The sequence below is a fragment of the Larimichthys crocea genome, chromosome XV, assembly GCF_000972845.2.
Source record: "Larimichthys crocea isolate SSNF chromosome XV, L_crocea_2.0, whole genome shotgun sequence".
Taxonomy (NCBI): Eukaryota; Metazoa; Chordata; class Actinopteri; family Sciaenidae; genus Larimichthys; species Larimichthys crocea.
Window position 1 is genome coordinate 4,876,747 of NC_040025.1, and position 15,419 is coordinate 4,892,165.

At 38.9% G+C, this 15,419-nt stretch overlaps 1 protein-coding gene across 2 annotated transcripts; it reads left to right on the forward strand.

The window, feature by feature from the left end:
* Positions 1 to 5,461: 5,461 nt before the first annotated feature.
* On the forward strand, positions 5,462 to 10,781 carry si:dkey-8e10.3 (serine/threonine-protein kinase SBK1). Of its 2 annotated transcripts, none has more exons than XM_010744876.3 (4): positions 5,462 to 5,710; positions 7,174 to 7,336; positions 8,218 to 8,420; positions 9,700 to 10,781. In XM_010744876.3, exons 1-4 carry the CDS (start codon positions 5,633 to 5,635, stop codon positions 10,369 to 10,371), a joined length of 1,116 nt encoding a protein of 371 aa, XP_010743178.2. In that variant the 5' UTR covers positions 5,462 to 5,632; the 3' UTR covers positions 10,372 to 10,781. The 2 variants fall into 2 exon arrangements, with proteins under 2 accessions (XP_010743178.2, XP_027144130.1); XM_027288329.1 differs by having other exon boundaries at positions 9,742 to 10,781.
* Positions 10,782 to 15,419: the final 4,638 nt, after the last annotated feature.

The window sequence follows — 15,419 nt, forward strand, 5'->3', positions numbered from 1 at the left end:
GCCCACACGCACATATTCACACCATATTTAACTCTTACAAGGCATGATATTAAATATAAATACATAGTTTAGCATTTTGCAGCCCTGGTTCAAGGTTATGATACATAAACTACCACCAAGTAGGGAACAAGTCAAATCATTATATAATATTACCGTGAAACAAATGTTTGGAACACACAGGAGAACTTTCAGCATTATACTGTGGTAATTACTCATTTTGACTTCTTGTTCAAGTGATTATGAAGGTATAACACTGATAGTAGCCTATAATAGCAGATACAATAAAATCATTTTTAAATCAATGAAATTATTTTTAAATCAATATTTTTGACACAAAATATTGTTTCCTCTGGTATGGAGCCGTGTAATAACGGCACAATAGAGCAATCTGTGTATTCACAGTTTTTATGGGATACTTTATGGGACAAGTTATAGTTGCACTAAATCAACAATGAGGGATTAGTGGTACGTAATAACAATAAAATGATAGTTATGTGGGTGATCATTTTGGTTGGTCAATCATGAACATTGAAACCTCAAAAAGCAGCAGCTGAAGAATGTAGTCAGGCATGTTAAAGCTGTGTTTATAGACCAGTGTGTGCGTGGATGTTGTGCATGCCTTGTACACATTTGTGTGTGTGTGTGTGTGAATGAGACTACCATGCTACAAGATGAACCATCTGTCACCAAGACTTGAACTGTAAAGATGCAGTTTCTCACGCCCAAGAACCCTACACCCGAATCATTATTGGTGATTAATAAATCTTTTCTTCCACAGCAGGTGTTTCTACTGCGTCTTTGAACATGCCTATAGTTTACTGTTGGGTGGATGAAATATTTCACTCTTTTAGTATGGAAAAACTCTTGCACACCCTGCGCACACACAAGCTTAAGCCACATAAAATATAAAACGTCTGTAAACAAGCCAAATGACTGAAACATCATGTACAGGCAATCTGTACGTGTAGAAAGAGTCAAATCTCGGCCTCACATTAAAGTGAGTGTTCAGAACAGCTGTTAGATATGGTTTGTGATAACACTGCGACACTGGAAATGATGACACGTTGATGTAATTTCACACAGGGCTAAATTTCTCAAACATAGAGTTCAAGCCTTGAACTAAACGTCATGTGTTATCCTGCCTCCTTGTCTGTTTGGTTATTGTTCAGAACAGCTGTGTCAGATGTGCAGTTTGTCAGGATTCCACAGTTCTATGTACGTACTTACAATTTTTTAACAGATTTTTCTTTAAGGAAAAAGCCCATTCTGCACCATTCACAGGTTAAATAATTCATGAATCAAAGCTACTTTATTTTTATTTTAACTGGGATGAACTATATGCAATGTGAAAGAGGTCGCTGACCACGTCCTACCCGACCGTGCAGTCCCCCTCATCTATTTGGAGTGCTTAGCATCTTTTTAGCTCATTGTTTTGGAGCGGTGAAAAAGTTGATGACTAGGAGAGATATTTTATGTCCATTTTATATTATGTTCAAAGCATAACAATGAGATGACCAGAATGCAGAATTGCAAACAAATTATTTCTTCTGAATATTTAATCAGAGATGAGTTGTCTGTATTATGCATTTTAATTTTTTACAATCATACATACTTAATAGGATTTTATTTTTAACAGACGTGTTGGTGTTTTCTTCTCATTGTTTAATGGGCTCTTGGTTGATTTAACCGCATACTTTACTAATGCAGGAACAGGCTGTTTAGCAGTGAGTGAAAGCTCTGTAAATATGAATAAAGTTGTGTTTCAGTCTTTACTATCTTATTCTGTGAGAATTTTATTTTTCATATTTTTCAATTTCATTACATTTTCTTCTAATAGAAATTTAAAAAATAAAAAAAGTGAAAGGGAGTTATGATCCTTAGGTTGGGAGCCACGCCGAAGTCAGCAGCCAGCAGTGTGGTTAATAATTGTCATTTAACCAGTAAAGGCCAGATATTTCTGTCATATACTAGTGGAGACCAAAACCAGAGCATAAAAGACTCCAGTGAATACAAGACTAGCATTTATCTGGTGGCCAAACATTATTATTATTTACTGTTGCTCAGCTAAGGTTTTCTGGTCAGTGACTGTTTGTATAGCAATGTTTGTGAAGGAAATCATATCCCTTGTCCCCTGTGTATACATTGTATAGCTACATACATACAGTAAGCTGTAGTTGCCTCATCTGATAAAACAGTTTTAGAGTTGCTGAACGGTGTACTATTGATGAAGCTGAGCTGTTCTCCCTCACTTCATAGCTCTGAGCTTAGAGAAGCTCGTCATGTCTCAGACCTATCTCTGCTCTGCATCCACAGAGCTGAAACTGATAGCCATCTTCTGGTCTGACAAGCATAGTTTCCCAAATGTCAGAGTGTTCCTGTAAGACCCCAAAAGATTTTCGCTTATTTCCTCTGAGAGCCGTGGGCACCATGAACGACTTATTAGGCACTTAATTAGGCACAGGGTCTACTCAGCTATGTCAGCAGGAAACAGATAATCTTCTGGAACCTTTCGCCTCATTGCTCCTGATGAACTTTCCACCATATGTAGTTGGGAACAATCATTATTTGGAATTAATATTCCCTCCTGCTTGTTTTGGAATTGATAGCTGTGGCTTAATTTTCACTGCATGTCAAAAAAATAAATAAATAAATGCCTCTCTAATATTAATTGCGGAAAATGACCATACTCTTCTCACTGATATCCCTGAACTGACAGCTGAGACTACACAGCATGGTGTAGCCTCTTAAAATTGATCTCAAAATGTCTGGCAAAGGAACAGCAAGAAGTTCGCCTGCACAGAGCTGGTTTGTCTACGCAGCTCTGTAATTCCATTCCAGTGAGACTATGAGGACAGCAGTGGTATCGTGATGGGATGGGAAGTTGGGTTATGGACCCCATCTGGCGCCTCGAAGACTACTCTGTACCACCCTGGGATTTAAAAGATCTCAAATATGACATGGCCCCATGTCTGTGGTGACAGCGTAACATGATGATCATAAACTTCAAAACACACTCCATAACATGACTTTGAACACTGAAGGAAGACTTACTGAGCTTGATGGTAGCTGTGATGTTAGAGAACTGCAGAACAGAAATCAACAGGATAACTTACAGTTTACACTCTAGCTGCATCTAAACTTTGTCTCAAGTAGTCTATAATGAACTAATTTGAAAACTTCAAACTTCAAACCTCATTCCATCCTAACGTCCAACCACTTCATCAAAATCATCTAAGCTTTATACCAGTTATTTACAACAAAATGACCTTTATAGCCTTCTGGAAAGCCGGCAGCCCAGGACTATAGTGACTGACACCTCATTAACCCACCCGAGCCCTGCAGAAGCCAACACACCAACATATCTGGTGCCCCCAGAATAACTACAAGGGGTCACAGTGTTGAGTGAGTACACAGTAAATGCAACACAGGCCAACAAACATACACTCACACTTACTCGCGCACAGGTGCAGACAACAACACCCTGTTAGGCCTGCCCGAGTTGTAGGCGACACCCGTGGGGATTTGTCTGTATGAGTGCCACAGCTTGAGTGCATTCATGGCTTCCAGTTCAGGGCCATGTTGGTTAGACTCCCAGTGGGCTGGTGCTGGCTTTGTTTAATCCCTCATGAAGTGGAAAGTTCTAACTCTATGAGATGATTCTATTCAGGTGTACGCCAGGTACCACACCAAAAAATCCCAACAGGACTAAGGGCTCAATCCTAGCAGGCACAACTGTGAAGTGTTCTGGTAAGGCTGATCTGATCACAGCCATTCTAGGCAATGTTTGTGATTTCACCAGAAGCGCCATGGCGCGTTTCAGAAGCCACTGTCCGCGGAGAATACGCAGCTGTTCCACTTTGACAGCACAGAGCAGATCGAGCTGGCCGGAAGTCATCCATCAATCCGGTTACTTTTCAAAATAAAACACCCTGTGTGGATTTCAGATCGTAAAAACAGAAAAGGAAACAATTTAAGTACGTAGCTGAAACACTCCTGGTTGAAGCCACATGGAGAATGGACCAAAACAGCCTATCACAGAGCTGTGCCTGGTGGGATCCAAGATTATACAACTATGCTAACAGCTCTGTAAGAATATACTACAACTGTGGTTAGAGCTTAAGGCTAACATGCTCTCAGTAACAACGCTAAAATACTGATGTTTACCATGTCATACAAAAGCAATGTACTCATTGACATTTTGACCCAATGAAGGCGCTAGATCTAAAAATCTGTGGATCTGTAGAAATCTGAGGATGACCAAACTCATTCTCTTCTCCAACATGTCTCATCCTGTTCAGAGAGGTTTGTTGAATGTTGAAGACACAAGAGATGGAGAAGGTGAAGTATGAATTCAAAGCTTAACGTGTTTTCCTCATTTGTCTTTATCATCATGGCAACCATCTATAGCAAGTCCAGCCCAGTAATACTCACACTGTGTTATTATTAAGTCATAACATGATCATACATACCAAATGAGAGATGGCACCAGTGTGACAGTGACAGGATAGTACCAGTGTAAAGTCAGAATTACAGCTGTCTCTACTACTGATCACGCTCAGCAAACCAAACGATTCTTTGCACAGTGTGGTGGGGGCCTTGCAAAAAGATTGTGTGTTCATCTATGTGTGTTATTGCCAGTATGTCTGAGTGCAATGTGTAATCTAATCAGAGCATCAGACACATCTTGTGATATCATATAATAACTCTCAGGCAGCTCAATTAAATGTCCTACCAGCAACATGCACTTAAGGTGTCAAAAATAAGCACTTCCTTGTAGTTAGTCAAGATTATGTCATATTTTCATATTTTTGATTTACTTTTGAGTAGTTTCATCTAAACAATTCATAACATCTTTTGTTTTTTTATGTAAAATCACTACAGCTGTCAAAATAATTTCAAGTACAATACTTGTACCAAGTTCTTGTGCTGCTGAGAAAGGTTCATAAAATAGAATGTTTTATGTGATTAAATAAAAAATAAAATATCTGTTTAAATCTAGCCATTAGTGTTTTGGTTTTGTGTCTGAGCATTTCAATATTTTTAATCCAGTGTAAAAGTCACACTAGTCTTCAAAAAGCTTTATGACCTGTAAAAAGTGTGACCGGTATGCTAATTTTATGCAATGCAGTGATTAATATTTATATAACGGCGCGTTCACTGTCAGAAAGTTGTGACACACCTCTGGCACCTCTGAATCAACACACACTGTGTTGCCATATAAATAAATATGCGAATGAGAGAGTTGTATTTATTTGTATGTGAAAGTTTATGCCTGTGCTTCACATGAATTATATATGTACAGTCCATATGCGTGTGTGTAGCTGGTTATACTGTATGTAGGCCAGTGTGTGTGTGTGTGTGCGTGTGTGTGTGTGCGTGCGTGCGTGTGCCCTTTCCACAGGCAGTTTGTAATCAGCTGTCAAAGTGGGCTCTGGCCCCATTGCAGCAGTTGAGAGTGGAGCTGCGTGTTGGCCAGTGAAAAGCTTTCAGGTCCACTCTGCATGCTGATCCATGCAGCAGCAGCAGCAGCAGCAGTGAAGAAGGAGGACAGGACAGGACAGATATTCAACTTCTACAGTGTATCTATTAGCTCTATTTTGTCAGCTGTAAGCATGGTGGTGTGAGAGTGTGTATGTCAGTCATTTTTGTGTGTGTTAGCTTTACCTGTTTTCAGACTCCAGAGACTGTATTAAAAAAACAAGTGGAAAAGGTAAGGCAAAGTGATCTATATCTATATTTATATAAATGTCCATATCTGCTATTGCTAATATTTAATGTTTTACTGCTACTACTGCTACTGTTAATAGAAAATGAAAAAAATGTAAAAATACAAAATGATGATTATCTTTCTACATATTATATAGACTTTGTTGTTGTTTAAGAAGTTAAGAATTTAAGATTTGACTGTCTGTAAATATATATATATGCATGTATATATGTGTGTGTGCAATGCGTGTATTGAAATGTAGTGACGCACTCATTAAGGCTCTACTAAAAGAGAAATGAGGAAAAAGAAAACATATTTATATATTGAAAAATGTAAAGTGTACATACATATAAATAGGATAATTAAACGATAAAATAAATTAGAGGAGCTAGTTGTTTGTTGTGTTAGACAAGGAGACAACAACATATACAGAGGTCAGAGCTCAACATCCTCATGGCCTGACCTGTGTTTGTACAGGGATTAGCAGAAATTGACGTGTTAATGTAGATATCATGTCATCAGCATAAACTTACAGTATACAGAACACATGACATGTTTTGACATGAAAAATTATAGACTTTTTATTAGTGGTTTATCTTTTACATGCACTGTATAGTTTACATTACCATTGTGCATGTATAATATATAACTGAGAAATGACATATCGGGTGAACCAGGTCCATCCAGTACAAAGCATTTGTACAAATTATAACTATACCATGTTTATTACATGCTGTGGCAAATGCAGACAGATTTTGAATTGAAAGAAAAATAATAATATTTTGGATATATATAGCTGGCATTCTGTTTTGTCTTTTTAAGGCGATAAATACACCATAGTGTGGCTTAGGGTTGATTCATGCTCGAACAGAACTAGTTTGTATGATTTGTGTTGTCTGACCGCGCTGGAATCATAAGCAAGGAAGACGCCATATCTTAATGCTTGCCTCAACAGTGCACATTTTCAGACAAACATTCAATGTGTTTGTTCACATGAAAAGTTACAATATTAGTCATGTCAAAAGTGAAAGACAGCATATTTTTGATTTAATATAAATAGAAGCATCTGACAGTTGACATTGTTTGTAAAGTAGTGATCGATATGAGCTGTACAGGATATTAGATAAATTATCTAAATTATTAAGACATTTCATTGACCCAGAGGTTTTATTTAGGATTATGCTTGAAGGCCACAAGTATCTCCAAAAACTGAACGAATAATTATAGATATGAGTCTCCTGCATGCTGAAAGATCGATTGCAGTTTTTTGGAAAAACACTTAACAGACCAATATAAAAAGATGTTTAAAAAAGGTCTGAGGACAATTGATATGGATGCTCTGCGCTTTGCGACTTCTCTTCATTTGTGCCTTAGCGTGTGCTCTGATTGATGAGCTTGTATATATGGGAAACAATAGAATAATGTTCATACCCTTTTGCTTTTTGCTTTACCCTGTGTGGGTAAAGATGATTGAGCTGGGCCTCGCTGACGGAAGCCTGATCGACGAGCTCATGGAGCTGACGGCACAGAGCCTCGGTAACCTAGAGATCCAAGAGCACTTCAACATCATCAAGGAGATTGGCCGAGGGAAATACGGCAAAGTGCTACTGGTTACACATCGCTTCAGGGGTAAGACTGCTCTTTGATTTCTAGTCTCTTTCAGTACAGACTAACCTTGTAGTGATTTCTTTGTTTTCTAACACCAATTACAGTCACATAATCATTCTCATAAAATCTTATATTTGCTGATCTGAAGCACTTTTTCCCCAGAAAAGGTTGCTATTATTACGTGTTTTCAGCCATTCATTTTAAAGAGACAGAAGAAAGTGAACAAATGATGTTATTCTTTTGTAACTGTCAGCCCAGATACCAAAAGAAAAAAGAAAAAATGTTGGAAATTAAAATTTCTAAAAAGAAATAACTTTCCACAACTTTCAAGCCAATGCGAATATGTTTACATAATTCATAGCAATAAATTTAAGCCAAGGAGACAGAAGGAAATACCTTTACAGAGAAACCACAGTCAACAGAGCAGAGGTGACAAAGGCACTACTTGTATGGAAGATACAGCACTCATCTGAATGGATGAAAATCTTGAACAGTAAGCCATCCTGAGAGGAAGAGAGCTGAGCCAAAGTGGAGCAATGACTGGGTTGGTGAAGACAAAGGAGGGAGCAGAATTCAGAGCATGGCATGAGGCTGGAGGCTTTGAATTTAAAAACTATTGGAGTGTATGTGTATAAGGAAGCCCTCCGCGGCAAATGTATTTTGTGACTTTGGGCTATACAAACAAAATTTGATTTGATTTGATTTGATTTGATGTGGAGGTGAGGTGACCTGTGAGAAGTTTAAGGTTGTAGAAACTCTATGCTACCGTACATTAGATAATTGGTATGCTGAAGAAAATGCCTAATATCAGTACAGTAGTGCTCATAAATATTTAGTAAGACACAAAAGATGTGCATGAACAGTCCTAATAATGATCAAAATGAAGTATGGATGATCTACAGGGACTCCCATGGCCTTGAAAGTGATGCCCAAAGCCTCGACTAAGCTGCAGGGCTTTCTGCGGGAGTACTGCATCTCCTTACACCTGTCCTGTCACCCCTGCATCGTGGGCCTCTTTGGCATTGCCTTCCAGTCAAATGAGCACTACTGCTTCGCCCAGGAGCTTGTCATTGGGAGGGACCTGTTTGCTGTCATCCAGCCAAAGGTGAGACAAACACTGGCAAAACAAGACCAAGACACTAAAACTACAGCCCTGCTTGTGGGTCTGTCAGGTCGTATATTTAGGTACGGTAGTGCTTCGACATGAATGCTAATGTCAGCATGTTAACATGCTTACAATGTCAAGACTAGCATGCTGAGGTATAATGTTGCAAACCATGTGCACTATTTTAGCTTTTTGTTTACAGTGTGTTAGCTTGATAATATTTGCTGCTTAGTACTAAACACAAAGTATTGATGGGAATGTCATTAGTTTTTTCAGGCATCAGACAAATAAAAAATAAAAAAAAGAAAGAAAGAAGGTATTTTAGTTAGTAGTGCTAAAGGCAAATTCAGAAATTTGGGGGCTTGAGGCAATTACTGAAGAGAAAATGTTGGTACTGGCAGCTGAAGAAGAAATCAGATTGTTAAATTAAGTGTACTGCACTGTAAAAATATATAATTACTAAAAGCACAAATTTATGATTGGAAAAATTTGCTTTCTTAAAGTCTCCTCAGGTTGAAGCAAATTTTAGCAAATTATAATAATCAATCATACTTTATTCATTGATCATATGTATTCTGCCACTAGAAGTGGAATAAAGGCATATAGTTGCATCATGAATGGTCAATTTTTCCCTTCTTGGCTATCACAGACTGCTCTCTGAACCAGCCAGTGAGAAGTCCATAAATTGTTTCTGCAAATTTCTCCATTAGATATCAATCTATTTCACTTGACAAGTGAAAATTTAGATCCGACGATGAATCATGAGAGATTTCTTTCAAAACTAAAAATATCAATGTCACGGTTGCAAAAGAAGAAAAAAAGTTTCTTTCATAAATGTCTGTAGAAACTTTTCCGACAACTAGCAGACACATCGACATTCACATCTCCGAGAGCCATGGCAATAGTGTGGTTACAAAACAAAGGCATTCATAATACAGTGGGGGAAAAATTTGCCTTCCTGCCTTTGCATACTTAGATTACAGACTAGTGCTCCAGGGACATGCGCAAATACACAAGGCTGTCCAAATCCACAATTCATCCAGTCTGAATTGGGGCTGAACTTTCTACAGACTTCAGCTGTTATATATCAGGGATATCTTCAAGAATTCAAGGTTTTACAAACTCACAAACTTGATATGACGTATGGCTAAAGTCCAAGACAACCCAGCCTGAAATTCTGTAGGTTGAACATTTGGATTCAGCTTTTTTTTCTTTGCTTTGTGATCAGTTTTTATTCTGGTCCCTAAAAAGCCCTATCCCTTTTGTCTAAATATTGTAGGTGGGTATCCCAGAATCTTCAGTAAAACGTTGTGCCCTCCAGATTGCCAGTGCTTTGGAGTTTATCCACAGCCATGGTCTGGTCCACCGTGATGTGAAACCTGAAAACATCCTCCTGTTGGACAATCACTGCTGCCAAGTCAAGCTGGCAGACTTCGGCCTGGCCCAGAAAAGAGGTACTCTGATACGCTTCATCACAGGAACCTTGCCCTACATGGCTCCGGAGCTTTGTACCGTGGCCTTAGTGGAGGGCCAGAAAGAAGTGACAGCTCCTCCACTTAGTGTGGAACCAAGCCTGGACACCTGGGCCTTCGGGGTGGTTATCTTCTGCATCCTTACAGGCTACTTCCCCTGGGAGTGCTGCATGGACTCGGACGACTTTTACCAGGAGTTTGCAGACTGGTGCAGAATAGAGGAGAGGCATAACACTGAGGAAGACATTCCTCCTTTGTGGAAAAGGTTCACTCCAGAAGCCATGGAGATGTTTGGTAAGCTCCTGGCTCTGGATGCAGGGAAGAGGTGTACAGTGGGGGAAGTGAGAGCATATGTGGACAAGAACTGGCTTAAGAAGGGACATGGGATCGGGCAGCAGCAGACAGCAGAAAAAGAGAAAGCCAGTGCCTCTGGGAATAATCCTGGGTATGGCGAGGTGCAGGAACAGCCTAAAACTTAGTAACAGACTGCACTTTTATACAGCTTCTATTTGCTTTGACAACATGTAAAACATACAATATAGACATTAAATCATAGGAGCCACGTACCAAGCATGTGATGACACATATGGTGTTTACATCATGCAGCGGGGTGATACAATATTTTTCTGTCCTAGAGTCAGTTTAAAAGACAGCAGGAGGAAAAATGCGCAAAACTGCGTATCCATATCATAAGAAAAATGATTGGATGATGAAACAACTTACATATTGATGTTCAAAATGCGTATTATATATGATATTACTGGATAGATTATATTGATGCTAACTATAACTTGGACCTTAAGGTAGGGCCTGCTTTATTACCTAATCTCTGTGGCTCTGTGCCTTGTTTAGGGGTCCCTGCAATGGATTGGATATCTCAATTGATAATAATAAATTATATAATAAATATAATACATACATATAATATAATAAATTAGATTTTATATCATGGTAAAAAGTACAATATTGAAGTCTGTGCACCTGGAATTCAGTTTCAGCTCCTGCTCTGCGTTGTGCTCTGTAAAGTTCTCACCAGAGGAATTTTGTGCAGAATGTAAGCCCATCACATTTCATATCGTGTGACTTTAAAGTGTAATTTCAATAGTAAAACGTGTTAATTTAATGTGACAAAGCATACAATTCTGCATTGCCTTATTTGATCAATGTGGTTTAGAATTTGAATGGTGGATTGTTTATTTAGATAATTTTCATATACATTATTAACTTTAATACATAATTTGATGTCTGTTTTGGAATTTGCATGTTCTCCTTGTGAAAACTTTTCATAAATCACAGGGTTTACTGGTGATGTTTGCCCTCAGCTGCAGCACATTTTACCGTTTGACCTTTGATGTATGTAGTTGCCGGATGCATGCATAATAATTAATAAAACATTCATACTGTTGTTGGTTTTTTGGTTTTGTTTTATGGCAAAACCCGTCCGTTTACCACCAATTTCAGATATATATTTATATTATGATTACAATTATATTGTATTTATTGTGTTTATATACAGTATAAATGATGAAATGAAGTTCTGCATTGTGCACAGCTGACAGTTTTTACCATCTCCCTTACACAGTTCCCATGATACTGTATCACTGTTCATTACATTTGTCATGCTGAGAGCATGCAGATGGAAAATTAAAAAAATTCATGCATCCATCCTTTTAGTTTTGCTCTTTTCATCCACTCTCATGACAGATATCATGTTACCTTTGAAGTTAGATCCGTGGCCTATCTTAGATCTCTGTCTCACTCAGTTTTAAACCCCCGTTGCACTGACCTTCTTCAGCCCCTTTACATTGAATAATCTCTGCTCCAGCTGGCTCTCCACTGATGGATGTCTTGCTTTTGTACGGCCTCCGAAGGGGGCAGATTCAAACTTGGCCTACAGCCTGAGCCCCCTCATGCTTTACAGCATATTTAGGTCATTGCACTAACCAGGGTCATCAGGGTCATTTCAGCTGACCCCTGGACCAGACTGAACACCCATCGCTGTCATACAAACACCAACACAGCCACGCTAAATCCAACTGCAAAGCCTGTGTTTGGCAACAATCTGTGCCGGTGTTAACACACACAACACATCCAGTGTTTAAAAAGATTAAAATACTGTTTTACATGCCTATTCTGTGTAACAAGGAATTACAACCACACAGGATAGTTGGGGTATTTTAAACTGGGGTTGTGTGAGGTACTTCTGCATAGTCAGTGCATTGCTTCCAATAGACGGCGTTCAGCGTGTTCCCAGTTTGGATAAGCAGACAGGAATCCTGGCACAGTACCAGCGCTATGCACTACTGTGGAAAGGATTAGCAGAAAAATGTATTTCAGCCATACACACACACACACACACACACACACACACACACACACACAATCGATATCAGTTTAAGTGTACATTATATTAGGAATATTTGCAACTTACTGCTGTTTGCGTTAGAGAGTTGCAAGATCAGGCTGAAATCGAGCTTAACATTTCAAAAGATTTCAAACATGGTGCATGTTTGTGTTCTGTACCTCAGATCCAAACAGCTGATCTATGGCATAATGCAGTGTGCAGCACAGTTGGGCTTATTATAAAGCAACATTGTGAAACTTTTCTACCATAAAATAATATGAAATTATTTTGATGCTATACTCACTTGTCTGTTCTTGCACATGTAACTTTGAGTTCCGGGTCGAGAGATGTCCATAACACTTTAAGGCATATCTCACTAATCAAATTTTATGGATATTATTTTTCTGCCCATGTCTTAATACTGCTCTGCTTCAAGAGGTCACAAGACCAGAGGGCAACGGAGGAACCTTAGAATAGAAAGGAAGTAAAAGTCTGAAAGACAGACGCCGAGCTGGGCTGGCTGCTGTTGGACTAGTGAGTAATATTAGCTGGCTGCTATGTCTTGTGTTGTTGACCTTGCTCGATGTTTGGCTGCTGATGTTGCAAAGTTGTCAACTCGTTAGTTTTTGATCATAAGTAATGTGATCAGAACAAATACACGTGTACAGCTGTCCATATTTACCACATTTAACTTCTACATACTAACTATTTTAAATAAGCCTTTTATATGTGGATAAAATACATTTTCTGCTGACCCTGTCCACAGCAGTGTATAGCTCTGCTTCTGTGCAAGTTCGGTTATATTTACATCATAACAAATCATAGAGAGTTTATCTCTGGACACTTTTCACATAGAGCAGATCAGTATTTCATACAAACCGACCAAACTTTCCAATAATTCATGTGGACATCTCACTTTACACATAAACCTCGAATAAAATATATATTTTATAGTTGTTGTTGTTTTTTTTGCAGCTTTGTTTTCACTGCATATCAGTGGGAGTGTTAAATATATCAGTGCGAAGTGTCGACTAAACAGATAAGCAGTAAGTATCATTTCCAGGAAAGTGCATCTACAAAGGTCTTATCATCACATCATCTGCTTTGCGTGCTGAATAAAGATGTTACATGCTGTTCTGAAAGACGCCGTGTTCATTTCCCCTTCATCTTATCTACACGGCTGTCATGTTTCTGATCACATCAGTAAGGTATCGTGCACTTCACGCAAGTGTTACCACCATCAGACATTCACTGAACACATTTTTTTTTTAATTCTGTTATTTATTTCTTCCTACAGAGTAAAGCCTAAAGTCCCCTTAAGGTGCCCATTTAGCTTACAGTATTCATTTAAAATGGTCAAGTAGGACAGTAAACTATGCCATAGTTAGTAGGCTGTCTATAATTAAATACAAAACTATTTTCCTTCTTTTTGGTACTCCTCTGGTTCACAGCAGATGGTCTCCAATGACTACAATCTGCCTGTCCGGCTTCTGGATATTTATTTGGTAACAGTCTTTAGCCTAACGGAGAGCTTTGGACATGTAAAGCCATCTGTCGGAGGTACTGGGAGATGTAAGGAGCACATGTTGAAACAAAAGAGCAGCCGTGTATTAATATGTCATGTGTTTCCAGTTTGGATTACATCATGCAGCCTGTAGCGTCCGCTCTCTCTTGCTCTCTCTCTCTCACACACACACACACACAGCCATTGACAAGATATCCAGGCTTTCTGGATGGCACCGTACACATGGGAGCACTATTAATAATACCACTGTGTTTGTTATGGAAAATCACCACAACTGGGGCGTTTTTCCTAACCGCTGGCTCATCTGTCTGTGACCTCTATTTAAAAAAAAATCCAGCGTGAGGTGACTAAAGAAACTTTCATCGGCATTAATCACATTTGAACAAATGAATGCAGTCCTATTTATGTATTATTACTTTATCTGTGAAATGTTATTTTGTTTTACTATTATTGGCTCAAAAACATTATTACATTATTGGCACATTATTATGTTATTGGCTTTATTACATTATTGCTTGGTGCGAGAGAAAAAGTCAGTGGACCAAAGTCATTAGGATTCATTGTCAGGGGACAATGAGTGTCTGTACTTGTGGATGATATTTTAGTCTGCACCATTCCTAGAGCTAAAAACAACTAAGCACTTTGGAAAATGCTACATTACACATGATTTGAGGTATAATACGATCCTTTAATTTAAGATGGAAAAAGGGTCAAAGGATCACTGACCAGAGTTTGTTCACTTTGTCGTCAGCAGACACTGTTTCTGTTTCTGTTGTCAGACTTACAAACTGAGTAAAACAACATGATGCTTGATCCCTCAAAGATCCCCCCTGCTCTGCCCCATGAGGTCCTGCTGTAACGAAGTGGCACCTGAAACTGAATGTAAACATTACCCCTTTCACTCACAGATTGCTATAACTTGACTGTATCTATTTCAGCTTCAGCCATGCAGCAGACCTCCTACATCATGATCCCTCAGCAGGGAGTGCAACAGCGAGGGCTGGGTGTGATGTTAACATATCATACGAGGGCCTGCTGCTTACAAATTAGTCCCTCTGGGTGTATCGCTGACTCTGTGATCGCAGTGGCCCTTGGCTAAATCCTGACTAAACATGTGAGGTTCTATAGCAGGTCTGTCAATCTCTTAAAAGCAGCACCAGTATGTCTGTCAGTCCCTTACGGATGGCAGTACTCATGTTAACATTTGTAGCGAGCAGCTGCTCTCTCTATGTCTCGAGCATTGGGGAGAGATGTTTAAGTGATTATAGAGAATGTTTAAGTGTATGGAGATAAAACTGTATTCGAAATGTTCTGAACAGAGCCAGAGTATTTGGATGTCTTTTGTCGTCCGGGGGGAAACGCTTGGCTTCGTGTGGTAAAGGGCAAAATAACAACAATCAAATCAAGATGAATCAAAAATGAACGCTGAACGCTGTAAAAGACGTCAATGTATTGTTGAAGATGATACACGATTCAATCGTGTGTCTACAGATGATCTTGTGAAGAAAATGGCTTATTGTGCTGTGTATCAAACTATATATGACATATAAAACATACAGTTTGATACTCAACATCTGAGCCATTTTCCAAAACTGGGAGTCTCAGAGGCACAGTGTAGAGGACAAAGTCTAAAAGTGGTAGGACAGAGCATATCGAAA

Excerpts from the sequence above, each read along its gene's own strand:
- si:dkey-8e10.3 (XM_010744876.3), top strand. The coding sequence starts at position 5,633 with ATGTCAGTCATTTTTGTGTGTGTTAGCTTTACCTGTTTTCAGACTCCA. Across the intron at positions 7,337-8,217 it reads GGTTACACATCGCTTCAGGG|GGACTCCCATGGCCTTGAAA; the intron begins GTAAGACTGCTC and ends GATGATCTACAG. Across the intron at positions 8,421-9,699 it reads TTGCTGTCATCCAGCCAAAG|GTGGGTATCCCAGAATCTTC; the intron begins GTGAGACAAACA and ends TAAATATTGTAG.